Source organism: Arvicanthis niloticus, chromosome 4 (assembly GCF_011762505.2).
Source record: "Arvicanthis niloticus isolate mArvNil1 chromosome 4, mArvNil1.pat.X, whole genome shotgun sequence".
Classification (NCBI taxonomy): domain Eukaryota; kingdom Metazoa; phylum Chordata; class Mammalia; order Rodentia; family Muridae; genus Arvicanthis; species Arvicanthis niloticus.
The window spans coordinates 71,074,259-71,087,162 of NC_047661.1; the positions used below are offsets into that span (position 1 = coordinate 71,074,259).

The 12,904-nt window shown below is 39.7% G+C and overlaps 1 protein-coding gene across 1 annotated transcript; it reads right to left on the minus strand.

The window, feature by feature from the left end:
- Window positions 1–5,413: 5,413 nt before the first annotated feature.
- On the minus strand, window positions 5,414–6,795 carry LOC143441896 (uncharacterized). Its single transcript, XM_076932095.1, has 2 exons — window positions 6,731–6,795; window positions 5,414–6,082 (listed from the first exon to the last, which is right to left on the minus strand). Exon 2 carries the CDS (start codon window positions 6,058–6,060, stop codon window positions 5,617–5,619), a length of 444 nt encoding a protein of 147 aa, XP_076788210.1. The 5' UTR covers window positions 6,061–6,082; window positions 6,731–6,795; the 3' UTR covers window positions 5,414–5,616.
- Window positions 6,796–12,904: the final 6,109 nt, after the last annotated feature.

Sequence of the window (12,904 nt, forward strand, 5' to 3'; positions counted from 1 at the left end):
GATTCTGACTTTCTTCTAAATGGGCTACAAAGCCAGCTTATATTCAAAGGAAACAAATGACTTGTTCATTGTCTGATCTCTGATATCAAGGAGGTGGTAGTATGCCATATTACCTTGGTTTTCTAACAGCTAAAGGGAAAATAGTGATTCTGAAAACCAAGCCTCTTTAGTTGTGCCATCTTTCACATTTCCAGCTCCTAATCACTATTTATGCTTTCCACATCTTATTCTGTCCATCTCTCCTTTGCCAAACATTCACTTGACTTAGTAGAAGAGTCCATGATAAGTAACATGGCAGAAAACCAAGAAACCTAACACTGAAGCCCTTTTATTTGGGGCCTACTGTCTTCCCAATAGTGAGGCAGTGCCTGTATATGTCACTTTCATGAGGGCAACTCTTTTCTACTCCCAGAACTGGAAGTCCTGGAAACCCCCTAAGGTCAAGAGAAATCCTAGAAGACAGAAATGCCTAGATATCTGTTCACTGGCCTGTTGTGGTCAGCCATTCCATGATCATGTATCCATTTATTCACTAATTCAATAAATATGCATTCTCTATTTTGGTCCTGGGTTTTGCAAGATGCTTTTGTCATAAAGATTAGTTAAGTTGCCTTGGGGACGTAATGTATAAACAATGCACAGTAAAACATTCTACTGTTACAGCAAACCTCACATGACCCAGGTGTGAGCTCCTAAGAAGCCATTATACTAGAACAATGTCACACCTAGTTATAAACCTTTCTGCTTTTCCAAATAAAAAACTGTTTAGGACAGAATTATTGCTAGAATTCCTTCTTCTTCATTCACCTGATGTGAAAACAAAAACATAGTTCTCAGCACAAAGGAAGTAAGAGCCAGATCTTTCTGGAGGAAAATTTGAGTGACTATGCACATCCTAGGCATATGGTTTTAGGTTACTGTGATTTTCATGTTCCAGTGTAGAAGCAGTTTTGAGGAACTTTTATAGTATCTTAACAAAAAACGTTATAAATCATGAACTTTTTCAGATACACTGGTAGAAGTATTAGAAAGTTGCAGTCAGGCAAAGAGGCCTCTGGTTTTTGTTTTTTTTTTTTTTTTTTTCTTACTATATTCTTAACCCTTTGGTTGGTAGAGAATATAATTTTATTTTAATATATTTTCAGGGTTTTATCTGTTTATCAGGATGTTAGGTCTGATATAAAGGTAGATGACATAGAAGTAGCTCTTTGGGGAGCTCTGGATCTACAATAGTCTAAAGTCCCCACAGTCATTGAAATGTAATCTACCAACCTTTGGAGACACAGCTTCTTTTCAGGAATTCTTACTCTAGTGGCCTTAAAGAACTGATTGCCTGACTGCATAAAAGTATGAATGTTTGGGGGACTTTTTAGACCAATGGGTGAAGCCAGTGTCTTGGAACACTATTTAAAAACTCCCTGAAGGAAACACAATTGGATTTTTGCAACATGGTCTTTGGGTACAATCACATCTAAGTGTTCCCATAATGTTACTTTAACTGTGAGCAGAGGCCTAAGAGAATCACAATTGGGTGGAGTGTAAGGTAAATAAGCAGGTTGGGAGAAGGGGTGAAGCTAAGTTCACTGACAAGGAACAAGGACTCAAGGAGGGGCCAGAAGACAGCCTAAGGCATTGTAGAATTATGGTATAGTCAGCATTATGAGGGGTTGTAGGGGTTTGGAAAGGAATGACAAATGCTCTTTAGTTATCAGAGATACTGTTGGACTCAGTTTTAAAATGAGATAAAAGGGTCAAGAATCTAAAAAAATGTGAGTGTCTATATGCCTTAGTAATATATCTGAAATTGGAAAGAAAAGTACGTAATTAATAAGAATGTAAACTTGTCCTACCTTAGAATGAGCACTCTGCTAAGTAAAAGATAAGGAAAACCTTCATGCTGAAGAACTCAAAAGCCAGTGACTGTATGATTTCCTACTTAGAGAATCCCTGAGTGCTACCTGTTCTGTGAGAGGGCACATGACTAAGAGCCACAAGGAAGGTAAGAAAGTACATGTTATACTGAGCTAAACAGAAGTCATCATGAGTATCAGGATCAAAGATAAGTTGGGATTCTTGGCACTTGTCTAGGTATATCAGATGAGGAAAGAAAAGATGTGATGTATAGAGAGGTCTGAATTCAACTGAGAGATAGACAGACAGACAGATAGATAGATAGATAGATAGATAGATAGATAGATAGATAGGGAGATGGAGGGAGGGAGGGAGGGAGGGAGAGAGAGAGAGAGAGAGAGAGAGAGAGAGAGAGAGAGAGAGAGAGAGGCATTATTCAAGCAGACAAGATTTAAGAATGATCCGATTCCTCACATCCTCTCCCATCCCAGGATAGGAACCAGAGGTTCTCCCTCTTCCCCCTGTCAGTTTTCATTCTCACTCCCAGGGTTCTCTCACCCTCCCCTCCCCACACCTGATCTCTATTCTCATTCCTCTTCACACCTCTTCTCCTACCCAGTTCCCTCTCTGCATCAACCTCTGAGGGCTACCTAGTTTCTCTTTCTGATTGAGATGCACACATCTCCCTTGGGATCTCCGTATTATCCAGTTTCTTTGGGTCTGTGGATTATAGCATGGCTATCTTGCACTTTACGGCTGATGCACACTTATGAGTACATACCACATGTGTCTTTCTGGGTCTGTGTTACCTCACTCAGGATGATATTCTCAAGTTCCATCCATTGACAGCAAAATTCATGATGTCTTTGTTTTTCATAGCTAAATAGTATTACATTAATGTAACTGTACCATATTTTCTTTATCCATTCTTCAGTTGAGGAACATTCAGGTTGTGTCCAGTTTCAGACTATTCTGAATAAAGATGCTATGAACATAGTTGAGCAAGAATTCCTGTGATATTGTGGGGCATCTTTGGGGTATATGCCCAGGAGTGGTACAGCTGGGTTTTGAGCTAGAACTATTCCAAGTTTTCTGAGAAACTACCTAATTGAATTCCTACTGTGTTGTACAAGTTTGCATTCCCACCAGCAGTGGAGGAGTGTTCCCCTTGATCAACAGCCTCACCAACATGTGTGTTTTATCACTTGAGATTTTTTTCAGGTGGACCTTCATATTTATTGATAGATGCTTTCTAATCCATACGTGAAGTTATGTTTTGTTTTGTTCTGTAGGGAGGAGATAACAGAAAAACTGGATATTCATTTCAAACACTGAACGTTTATCCTCATCTCCACAAAACCATATCAAAAAGGTCATAGAACTGAATCCAAAGGCTAAAACTTATAGGACACAACAGTATAGTTAAGTATATCTTTGACACAGCATCAAAAGCATATGAGTACATATGAACAAATTGCACATAGGAACAAATTGGTCAGCCAGGCTTCTCAAGCATGCTTTTTGAAAGGCACAACGAAAAAGACAGATATTGAAAGAAAGTATTCTGTGTTTTTGTGTGCAGTGCATGTGGAGTTGTGCATGCCCATGAACTCACATTCAGAGGACAAATGATTGCTGTCCTTTTTTATGGCTCTCTGTCTTCTTTTCCTCAAGAAGTTTCTCACTGAATTGGAAACTCAGTGTTTCAGCCAGACTGGCATGTCAGTAAGCTCCCAGGATCTGCCTGTCTCTTTCCACCCCACCCCCAATGCTAGGGTTACAGTTATGTACAACCATACCAGTTTTTTAAAGTGTGGGTGCTGGAGATTTGAACACAAGTTTCCATGTTTGCACATCAAGCAGCATTGCCCACTAGCCACTATCCCAAACCTGAAAATATTTTAAAGTCAATATTTTAAAGTCAGATACCTGATACCTAAAAAAGAATTTATATTCAAAATATGTGATGGACACTTTAAAGTGAAAACTAAGTAACACATTACAAAAATAGGTAAAAATAGGTAAATTGTTTAAACCAACACTTCATAGCAAGTAATATATATATATATATATGGAAGCATGTAAGACAATGCCCAGCATCATTAGTTATTGGAGACATGCTTAAAGGTAGACTCTACTTCATAACTACCAATTGCCTAAAATTAAGGAGACTGACCAGATATTGGTAAGGACATGAAAGAACTCAACCAGTTGTATGTCATGTCGTGGTCACAGTGATTCAGGAACACCGAATCACAGTGATTTAGCAAACAGTTTAATGGTTTCCTTCCTCCCTTCCCCTCCTTTTGGAAACATTCCAAGAGAGTCAACATCTGAGTAGTTTTTCCCCCCAAAGTTTTTCTGTGTCCATACAATGGAATACTACTCAGAAGTACAAAGGAATGAACTACTGATACACCTAACATGGATGAACCAAGTAATTACAATCACTTGAGATTTTATCTTAGTCATTCAGATGGGTGTAAGATGGAAACTTAGGGTCGTCTTGATTTGCATTTCCCTGATGACTAAGGACTTTCAATATTTCATTAAGTGCTTCTTGGCCATTTGAGTTTTCTCTGTTGAAAATTCTCTACTTAACTCAGTACCCCAAATAATTGGGTTATTTAGGGTTTTTGGTGTCTAATTTCTTGAGTTCTTCATAAATTTTGGATATTAGCCCTATATCAGATATATAGTTGCTGAAGATCCTTTCCCAATATGCAGGCTGCCATTTTGCTCTTAGATTCCTACCAGAGGGGAATATGGAGGCTGAAATGGCCACCTCCTGTAGCCAGGCAGGACATCCAGAGGAGGATTGCAACATCAATTGGCCTACAAAACCTTTAACCCAAAATTTTCCTTGCCTACAAGATGTATAGGGGTAAAGATGGATCAGAGACTGGGGGAACAGCCAACCAATGACTGCACCAACTTGAGATCCACCCCATGTGAGAAGGCCAATCCCTGGTACTATTAATGATACTATGCTAAACTGAATGTCAGCACAGAGAAATTTATTGCAAAGATTTCACATGTTTAGAAAGGAAAGAGACAATAAGGACTAAGGTAGTTAATGGTGGTTTGATGACAAAGAAAATCATTGATGAAAGTGATTATGATTACAGTGATGTTGCTCTCAATAATAATATATACATACTTTTACATTGATGGTGTTGTTAATTCTCTTGTTTCTCATTTATCTGAAAAACTTAATCATGTTAAAAACAAAAACAGGAATCAACTGAAATTACAAAAAACTGTCTCTATTAACATGCCTAGTCCCTGTTTCTCTATACCAAATGTATCTACTGTTCAAAAAGAAATTTTCATCAATATATTTCTTTTGTATATAGTCTCTCAGTATTATTTATACACCAACATTAAATGATACATTTGCCAAAATATACTTTTTGGAAATAGGTTTGCTCATCAACCACATTTTGCATTGTTACCTCACCCACATTTCTGAACCAGGCTTATGTCCCTAAAAGGGCACCACTAATCCCCAGTTATCAACAATGATCTCAAGAGAATGCTGGGAAAATAAGCAAGAAACCAATAAAGATTGGTAGGAATGATTTTATTTGGAATCACAGAAGGGGACGTGACTAGGGAGCACAATTTAAACTTCACTGAAAAATTCATCATCTCCTAGTCCAGAACACAGAATACAGGATGAGATGGGAGGAGTAGCAGGCAGAAGCAGGTCCTGTTAACATGGCTGCCTCCTTTACAGCTTGTCTGAAGTCTTCCTCACCCAGGTCAACAGCAGTCTCCAGACTGCTGGCTACTGCCACAGCAGCCACTGCTACTGCCACTGCTGCCACAGCAGCCACTGCTGCCACCACTGCTGCCACAGCAGCCACTGCTGCTACCACTGCTGCCACAGCAGCCACTGCTGCCACCACTGCTACAGCATCCAGAGCTGTGACGATGGCGACGGAGAGATCTGCGGGGTCTGTGGTGGCTCAGGCAGCAGCCTCCACCTCCAGAGCTGCAGCAGCCCCCAGAGCTGCAGCAGCCACCAGAGCTGGAACCACAACAACCCCCTGAACCCAGGCTACAGCAGGAAGACACAGGGGGACACTTAGGAGGGCACTTAGGGGGACACTTTGGGGGGCATTTGGGAGTCTGGCACTTGGGAGGGCACTTGGGGGTGCACTTGGGAGGGGGCTGGCACTGTTGCTGGCTCTGCTGGCAAGACATTCTTTGGAGGAAGTCTGTAAACCTAAAGAGAAATATAAAAGCTATCAGCACAAGTGGCGAGCAGACATATCCATTCTCAATTCTGTTAGATACTGATTCCAAGACACACTGTTTCATGAACAAAACCTATAATTATTGGGAACCTGATGTGAAGTGAAATTGGATATAGTATCTTTCATAGTTCATTTTCCACCAGTAAGTGATTCTAACCACCTTCTGACATAGTCCTAGGATCTCTAGGCACTGAGACAGAGCTCCTTGACACCGAGGAATCTCAACATGATGGACTTATCTTTCTTACACATATATGAGGCTCTGTCTTCTCTAAGAGCATTTTCTAGAAGAGGATTATAGGAGTCAATGTTAAAGACCTTAATACCAATAACTCAACTCTCCTGACTCCTCCTGGTTTATTATACTTTCCCATTGCCATTTTTCCCAGTCCCTTCTGTCCAAAACTGAGACAGTCACAGCCCCAATGCTTGTTTTACCAAGTGTCAACCAGACCAAGAGAGGTACAGACTGCTGTACATAAAGAGAACTTCAGCCTAAGTCAAGATGAGACTAAAAAACCCTTCACCTTGGCTTTCCTGCCTCACCACCTCCTTCTGCCCTCCTTCCACACAGTTCTGGCTCTTTCCCTCTCCAGCCTTCCTTGCTAAGCACTCACCTGTTCAGCAGCAAAAGCAGGACCTGAAACTGGTAAGGCTGAAGACTGGTGGACCTGGCACAGGAGCCCTTTTATGCTAGGCTGGGGATGTTCTTAGAAGTGAGACACAGCATGTGTATGTAGAACACTCACTTTCACATGAGGATGACTCTTGTCATACTCCCTAGTCTGGAACTTTAGGATCTCTCTGGCAATAGTTCAAGAGGAATATGGTTAGCTAGAGACTACAAAAATCTGTTCACCAAGTCTATTGCAGGCCAGCCATTCCACCTTCAAGCATACACACATTTACTAATTCCGTAAATATTTAACATCTCTATTACTTAGGTCCATAATTTTGCAATATATTAATGCCAAAATATGACATGATTGCCATGAGGTACTTACAGTCTTAGAGCATGAATATGCAAGCAATGGTTCACAATGGTGTCATGTGATCACAATCTTCTGGTTGGCTCTTTATTAGCACTTCCTGTGGGTGGTGTTACAGTCTTTCTAATCATTTGAAGGTAGGATACATTTTAGTCAGCTGTGGATTCCTTATACATTGTACATTGCTTGACACAGCACAGTTAGGAGGACGATTAAGAAGAGGGCTGATTCCTACAGCAATGAGACAGAAACTCAGTTGCTCGTCATCCTTTGAGGTTCAGAGTCTCATGAGGAAAGACAGAGTTCCAGTAAGACAGCGTGTTATTTCTGCTAGTACCAGATACTAACTCTACAGATTAATTATCTGAATGGATAACTCTATTATGAATGAGGCTGGGTTGGCAAAGTATGGGTCTAAAGGAATCCATGAGTTGTAGAAGCTAAAGCCTTATTGAGCCCATGGACCTAGATTTACAGAGCACATGGATGTGATGTCATAATGAGAGATGAAGAAAGAAGTAAATATTAATTTTACTTTAGAAGTCAGTAAAGACTTTTGCTTCAGGAATGATGTGAAACTTCTTAAGGATTCGCACTGTTGTGTTAGTATCACCAGCTTTCAGCAGACACAATGAAAGTGAGTAAATTAAGACAAGTGGGGTGTTTCCATCTGTTCCATATCAGCAACACTAACTAGTACACACAAGGTTATATTACTATGGACAGGGGATTATCACCACATTTAATGAATTTATCGTGAAATTGGATGCTCTTTGAAGAAAGCACAGCAATTTTGTGTCAAGGGTCTGTCAAGGTTTAATAGGAATACACACAGAAGGATATTAGTTAAAGCCAATTGTATTGGTTTTATGGCAATTAAATGGGTATTTTTTTAAAAATGTACAAGTAGATAAAGTCACTAAAGCAAAGGACAAATGCTGAGAGATAACATTTTTAATAGATAGGTAAAGAAGACAGATTAATCTGTTTTCTTTTGTTTTGTTTCTTAAACTGTAAAACACTTCCTGCACTTAAGGAAAGGGTTTATTTGGGCTCACAGTTTTAGAGAGTTCAAAGTTTACGAGCACTATCTGGTAATGGTCTTTTTTTCTCTGGCAGCGTTCCAAGGAAGTTCAAAGCATCACGTGGCAAGAGACAGGTTGTTGGGAGCCAACTCCTAGCTGAAAGCGGCTATCATCTTTGCAGCCATCTCGGGCCATATATTTGAAGGCTGATAATTTTCCACCCTGAGACTTATTTTTCTAGCATGATGTTTTTGCAAACAGCTCATAACAGCTGAGCACACTCTGATAAACATCTTGTTTTTCTCAGACATATCCTGGATTTGTTGTTTAGTGACCCCTCCTGCAAGGCACTTGTGGTTAAGTTTCTCCAGGTGCACTCTCCTGCTTGTGTTTATATACCCAGAATTGCCTTTCAATAAATGAGACTTGAACAGACACTCTCTCTTGTCTCCATTCTTCACATCTCTTGCCCCTTCATCCCCACTCTATCTCTCTTGCAGACCCCGTTGACTGACACGCAGGCAGGGTCAACAAGTTACTGGTATATATAAATATATATATGATCCCACTCCCTTTTTTCATCTAGAGTCACCAGGATTTAATTGAGACAATTCCATTTCCAATAAATTTGTCTACTAGTAATCACTTTCCAAAGACCACATCTGTAAGCATTTTACTCGACTAAGTTTCACCTTTCTTAGTACTTCACAATAGGGAGTTAAATTTGAACAGGAAGTCTTGAGGACACTCCCATTATATACAAATTAGAACAGGACACATAAATTTAAGGAATATATGAAAGAAAATTAAGAAAGCTATCTAATAAATGTCAGAAAAGAAAACATAACATTGTGGAAAAATTAGGAAAAAATTTAAGGATTCACAAAGTGTTTACACTGCTAAATATTACAGAGACAGGTCCAATCTATATTAGTGCAGTAGCAAAAACTACTTGGTACTGTAGAAAAGGAGTGGGTCCATGTAAAGCAAAGGTCACTGTTTCAGAAAGATGAAGAAATAGATGAATGATGAGTAAAGCATAAGGAAGCCAGGGCTGTTTTATTGCACATGCCAGCTGCAGCTGAGAAAAGTATGGCAAACTATACATTAGATTTTTGGCTCTGAATCAAAGAACTACAGCAATTGAAAGGGCTCAGTTTTTTAGAAATATCTTTTTTTCAAGTAAACAAAAGTTGACTTTTAAGAACGAATGGATTTTAAAGACTGGATTATTCAAAAGCCAATGACAATTTCAGTGCTGTTGACTTCTGATTATATCTTCAGTCAAGAAATACTGGTACTAACAATTGAAAAACAGACGATTTTAAAAAAGAAACTGATGACTTTCTGTGAACCATGTGAGATATAACAATGATGAGCCTACCAAAATACACTGCTGGGTATAATAGTGGCAGGAATAATATGGAAATAACCAATTGCTTTGTAATAAAATTTAGGCACCTGCTTAATGGGAAAAAACTTGGGCCTTGTGCTGTAAATCTTGCAAAGAACCTGTAGCTTCAGAGCTCATAGGCCCAAGGGCTGAACCTACTATTGAAGTTACTGTGCTAAAATAAAATAGCATCAAACTGCCTTCCAAATGTATATCTGCATACCCAAAAGTTAATGCAGCTCTCAGTTACCAGAAAAGTGTCTTTCTGCAATGAACAGCAGTTCAGTAAAAGATTAAAAATTTGACAGAGTGAGGAAAACAGTGTCTGTGGAATGCTCAGCCATAAATAGGACATCTATATCATGCCTCTCCCTACCAAACTCAGGAAACATGCAGAAGAGGAGATGGAAACTGGTAAAAATCAGAGTTTGAGGAGGACTGCTGACAAGCAGTGTCTTCTGACATGATATGGCCATTACACTAACAAGCTCATAGCAGCTGTAGTTACCTGCATATGACAGATACATGATCAAGCCAATCCACATTCCACCATGGGTGGTGCAAGGACATAAATCCCATTCCCATCAGTGAAGCTATTGACAACTGATGGCTACTGAGGGGAGGGGGGGCTGACCTGGATCCTGTGAATAACCCCATACCTGTGTGTTCATGGGCAATTAATTGAATTCAGTAAATTATTAACACATGAAGTTGGGACAGGGATATGGGATTATCTAGAAGGAGCTGGAGGAAATAAAGAAGGTCGATATGATAAGAATACATTATTTGCATGTTTAAAATTCTCAAAGAATGAAAAAGTTATTTTTAAGAGGATAGCTTGTCAATAAGACAAAACAGCAACCAACAGATTGGGAAAAGATCTTTACCAATCCTACATTCGATAGAGGGCTAATATCCAATATATACAAAGAACTCAAGAAATTAGACTCCAGACAACCAAATAACCCTATTAAAAAATGGGGTACAGAGCTAAACAAAGAATTCTCAACTGAGGAAACTTGAATGGCCAAGAAGCACCTTAAGAAATGCTCAACATCCTTAGTCATCAGGGAAATGCAAATCAAAACAACACTGAGATACCACCTCACACAAGTCAGGATGTCTAAGATCCAAAACTCAGGTGATAGTAGATGCTGGCGAGGATGTGGAGAAAGAGGAACACTCCTCCATTGTTGGTGGGATTGCAAGCTGGTACAACCACTCTGGAAATCAGTCTGAGGTTCATAGCATTACCTGAGGATCCAGCTATACCACTCCTGGGCATATACCCAGAAGATGCTCCAACATATAACAAGGACATATGCTCCACTATGTTCATAGCAGCCTTATTTATAACAGCCAGAAGCTGGAAAAAAACAGATGTCCTTCAACAGAGGAATGGATACAAAAAATGTGGTACATTTACAAAATGGAGTATTACTCAGCTATTAAAAATAATGAATTTGAGAAATTCATAGGTAAATGGATGGAACTAGAAAATATCATCCTGAGTGAGGTAACCCAATCACAAAAGAACACAAGTGGTATTTACTCACTGATAAGCGGATATTAGCCCAAAAGCTTGGAATAGCCAACATTCAACTCACAGACCACATGAAGCTCATGAAGAAGGAAGACCAAGTGTGGAAGCCTCGGTCTTACTTAGAAGGAGTATCAAAAATACTCAAGGGAACAAACATGGAGACAAAGTGTGGGACAGAAACTGAAGGAGGAGCCATCTGGAGATCATTCCACCTGGGTATCCATCCCATGTACAGTCACCTAAGCAAGACACTGATGTGGATGGCTGGAAGTGCATGCTGACAAGAACCTGATATAGCTGTCTCCTTAGAGGTCTGCCAGAGACTGACACATTCAGAGGATGATGCTCACAGCTAACCACTGATCCGATCAAGGGTCTCCCAATGGAGAAGTTAGAGAGAAGACTGAAGGAGCTGAAAGGGTTTGTGGCCCCATGAGGAGAGCAACAATACCAACCAACCAGAGCTCCCCCAGGGTCTAAACCACCAGCATGGGAGCACATAGGGAGGGACCCATGACTCCATCTGTACATGAAGGGGAGGATGGCCTTGTTGGGCATAGATGGGAGAGGAGATTCTTGGTCCCATGAAGGATGAGCACTGAGTGGGGGGAAATTTGAGGGTGGGGAGGTGGGAGTGGGGGAGTGGGTGGGGGCACATCCTCATAGAAGCATGAGGAGGGGGGATGGGATAGGAGGTTCCTGGGTGGTGGGGGGAATGGGGGGAGTGGGATAAAATCTGAAATGTAAATATAATATCTAATAAAAATAAATAAATAAATAAAAACTAAAAAAAAAATATCTGTTACCATACTACTTAATAAAAAAGAGGATAGCTGAACAGAAAAAGAGAAGGTGCTTAAGAATATTGGTTTAAAAGGGTAGTTGTGAAATGAAAGAAACTTAAATTGGCATTGCTGCTCCCCACAAGACAAGTTGTGCAAATGTAAGTTACATGTATTTCCCAAGGTGAAGTTTCATCTCTCCAAAACTGTGGCTGTAATTCTGTTCATCTGCAAACACACTGTGGCACTGTCTATAAATCTCTGCACACAGGTTCCCAAGTAAGGCTGCAACTCAGAAGTGGCAACAGCTCCCAGAGCTACTAGAGGTACTACTCTTCAGCTGATTGTGATCACTTCACATGCTTTGGTGTTTAAAATAAGGTCTATTCCACCCAACAAGATTCCCTTACCTCTGATAAGAACTGATGTTATCTGATTTAATTAAGAGTGTTCATTTCGTCCTGTTTTTCTTGGTGTTTTCAAGTAAGGCCATTGGCTGATATATATGAAGGTGGCAGAAGAATGGGGCATGACTCATTCTAAAGCATGTGTTAAACACCCTGCATGCAAAGCATCACACTAAATGCATACAGTATTGAGAGATACTGGAAACCACCCTTATCATCAACTATGTATCTACAAAACTTTCCATCTAGAAGTTCAAACAAGTACTGCACTACTTTAACATAAGGCAGAAAGTAGTAATTACAGAGAAGGTTGTTTTGGGGGGAAAGCAAGGTGTAACTATCTGTAGGTAAAGACTACATGCTGAAAACGTGCAGACTGATGCAGAAATGTGAATATCCAAGTGTGTAAGAGGGGAAAGATAATAGGAGAAAGTGTCTATAGTTAAAACAGCTACATCAAATGGTGAAGAAGCAACTATGATATAAAGTCATATGAGGGAGACAGTTAAAAATCAGATCTTAGCATAAAACATTAATCTCTGATGCCTTTATGGGTTCTATGAATTCAGAGAAGAAAACTATTTTTATAGGCTTGAAAAAATAAAACATGTTTTACACTTATAATAGCTAATAGAAATTAATCTTATTAATA

Bases quoted from the DNA above. Each gene is read 5' to 3' on its own strand.
- LOC143441896 (XM_076932095.1), bottom strand. From the start codon at position 6,060: ATGTCTTGCCAGCAGAGCCAGCAACAGTGCCAGCCCCCTCCCAAGTGC.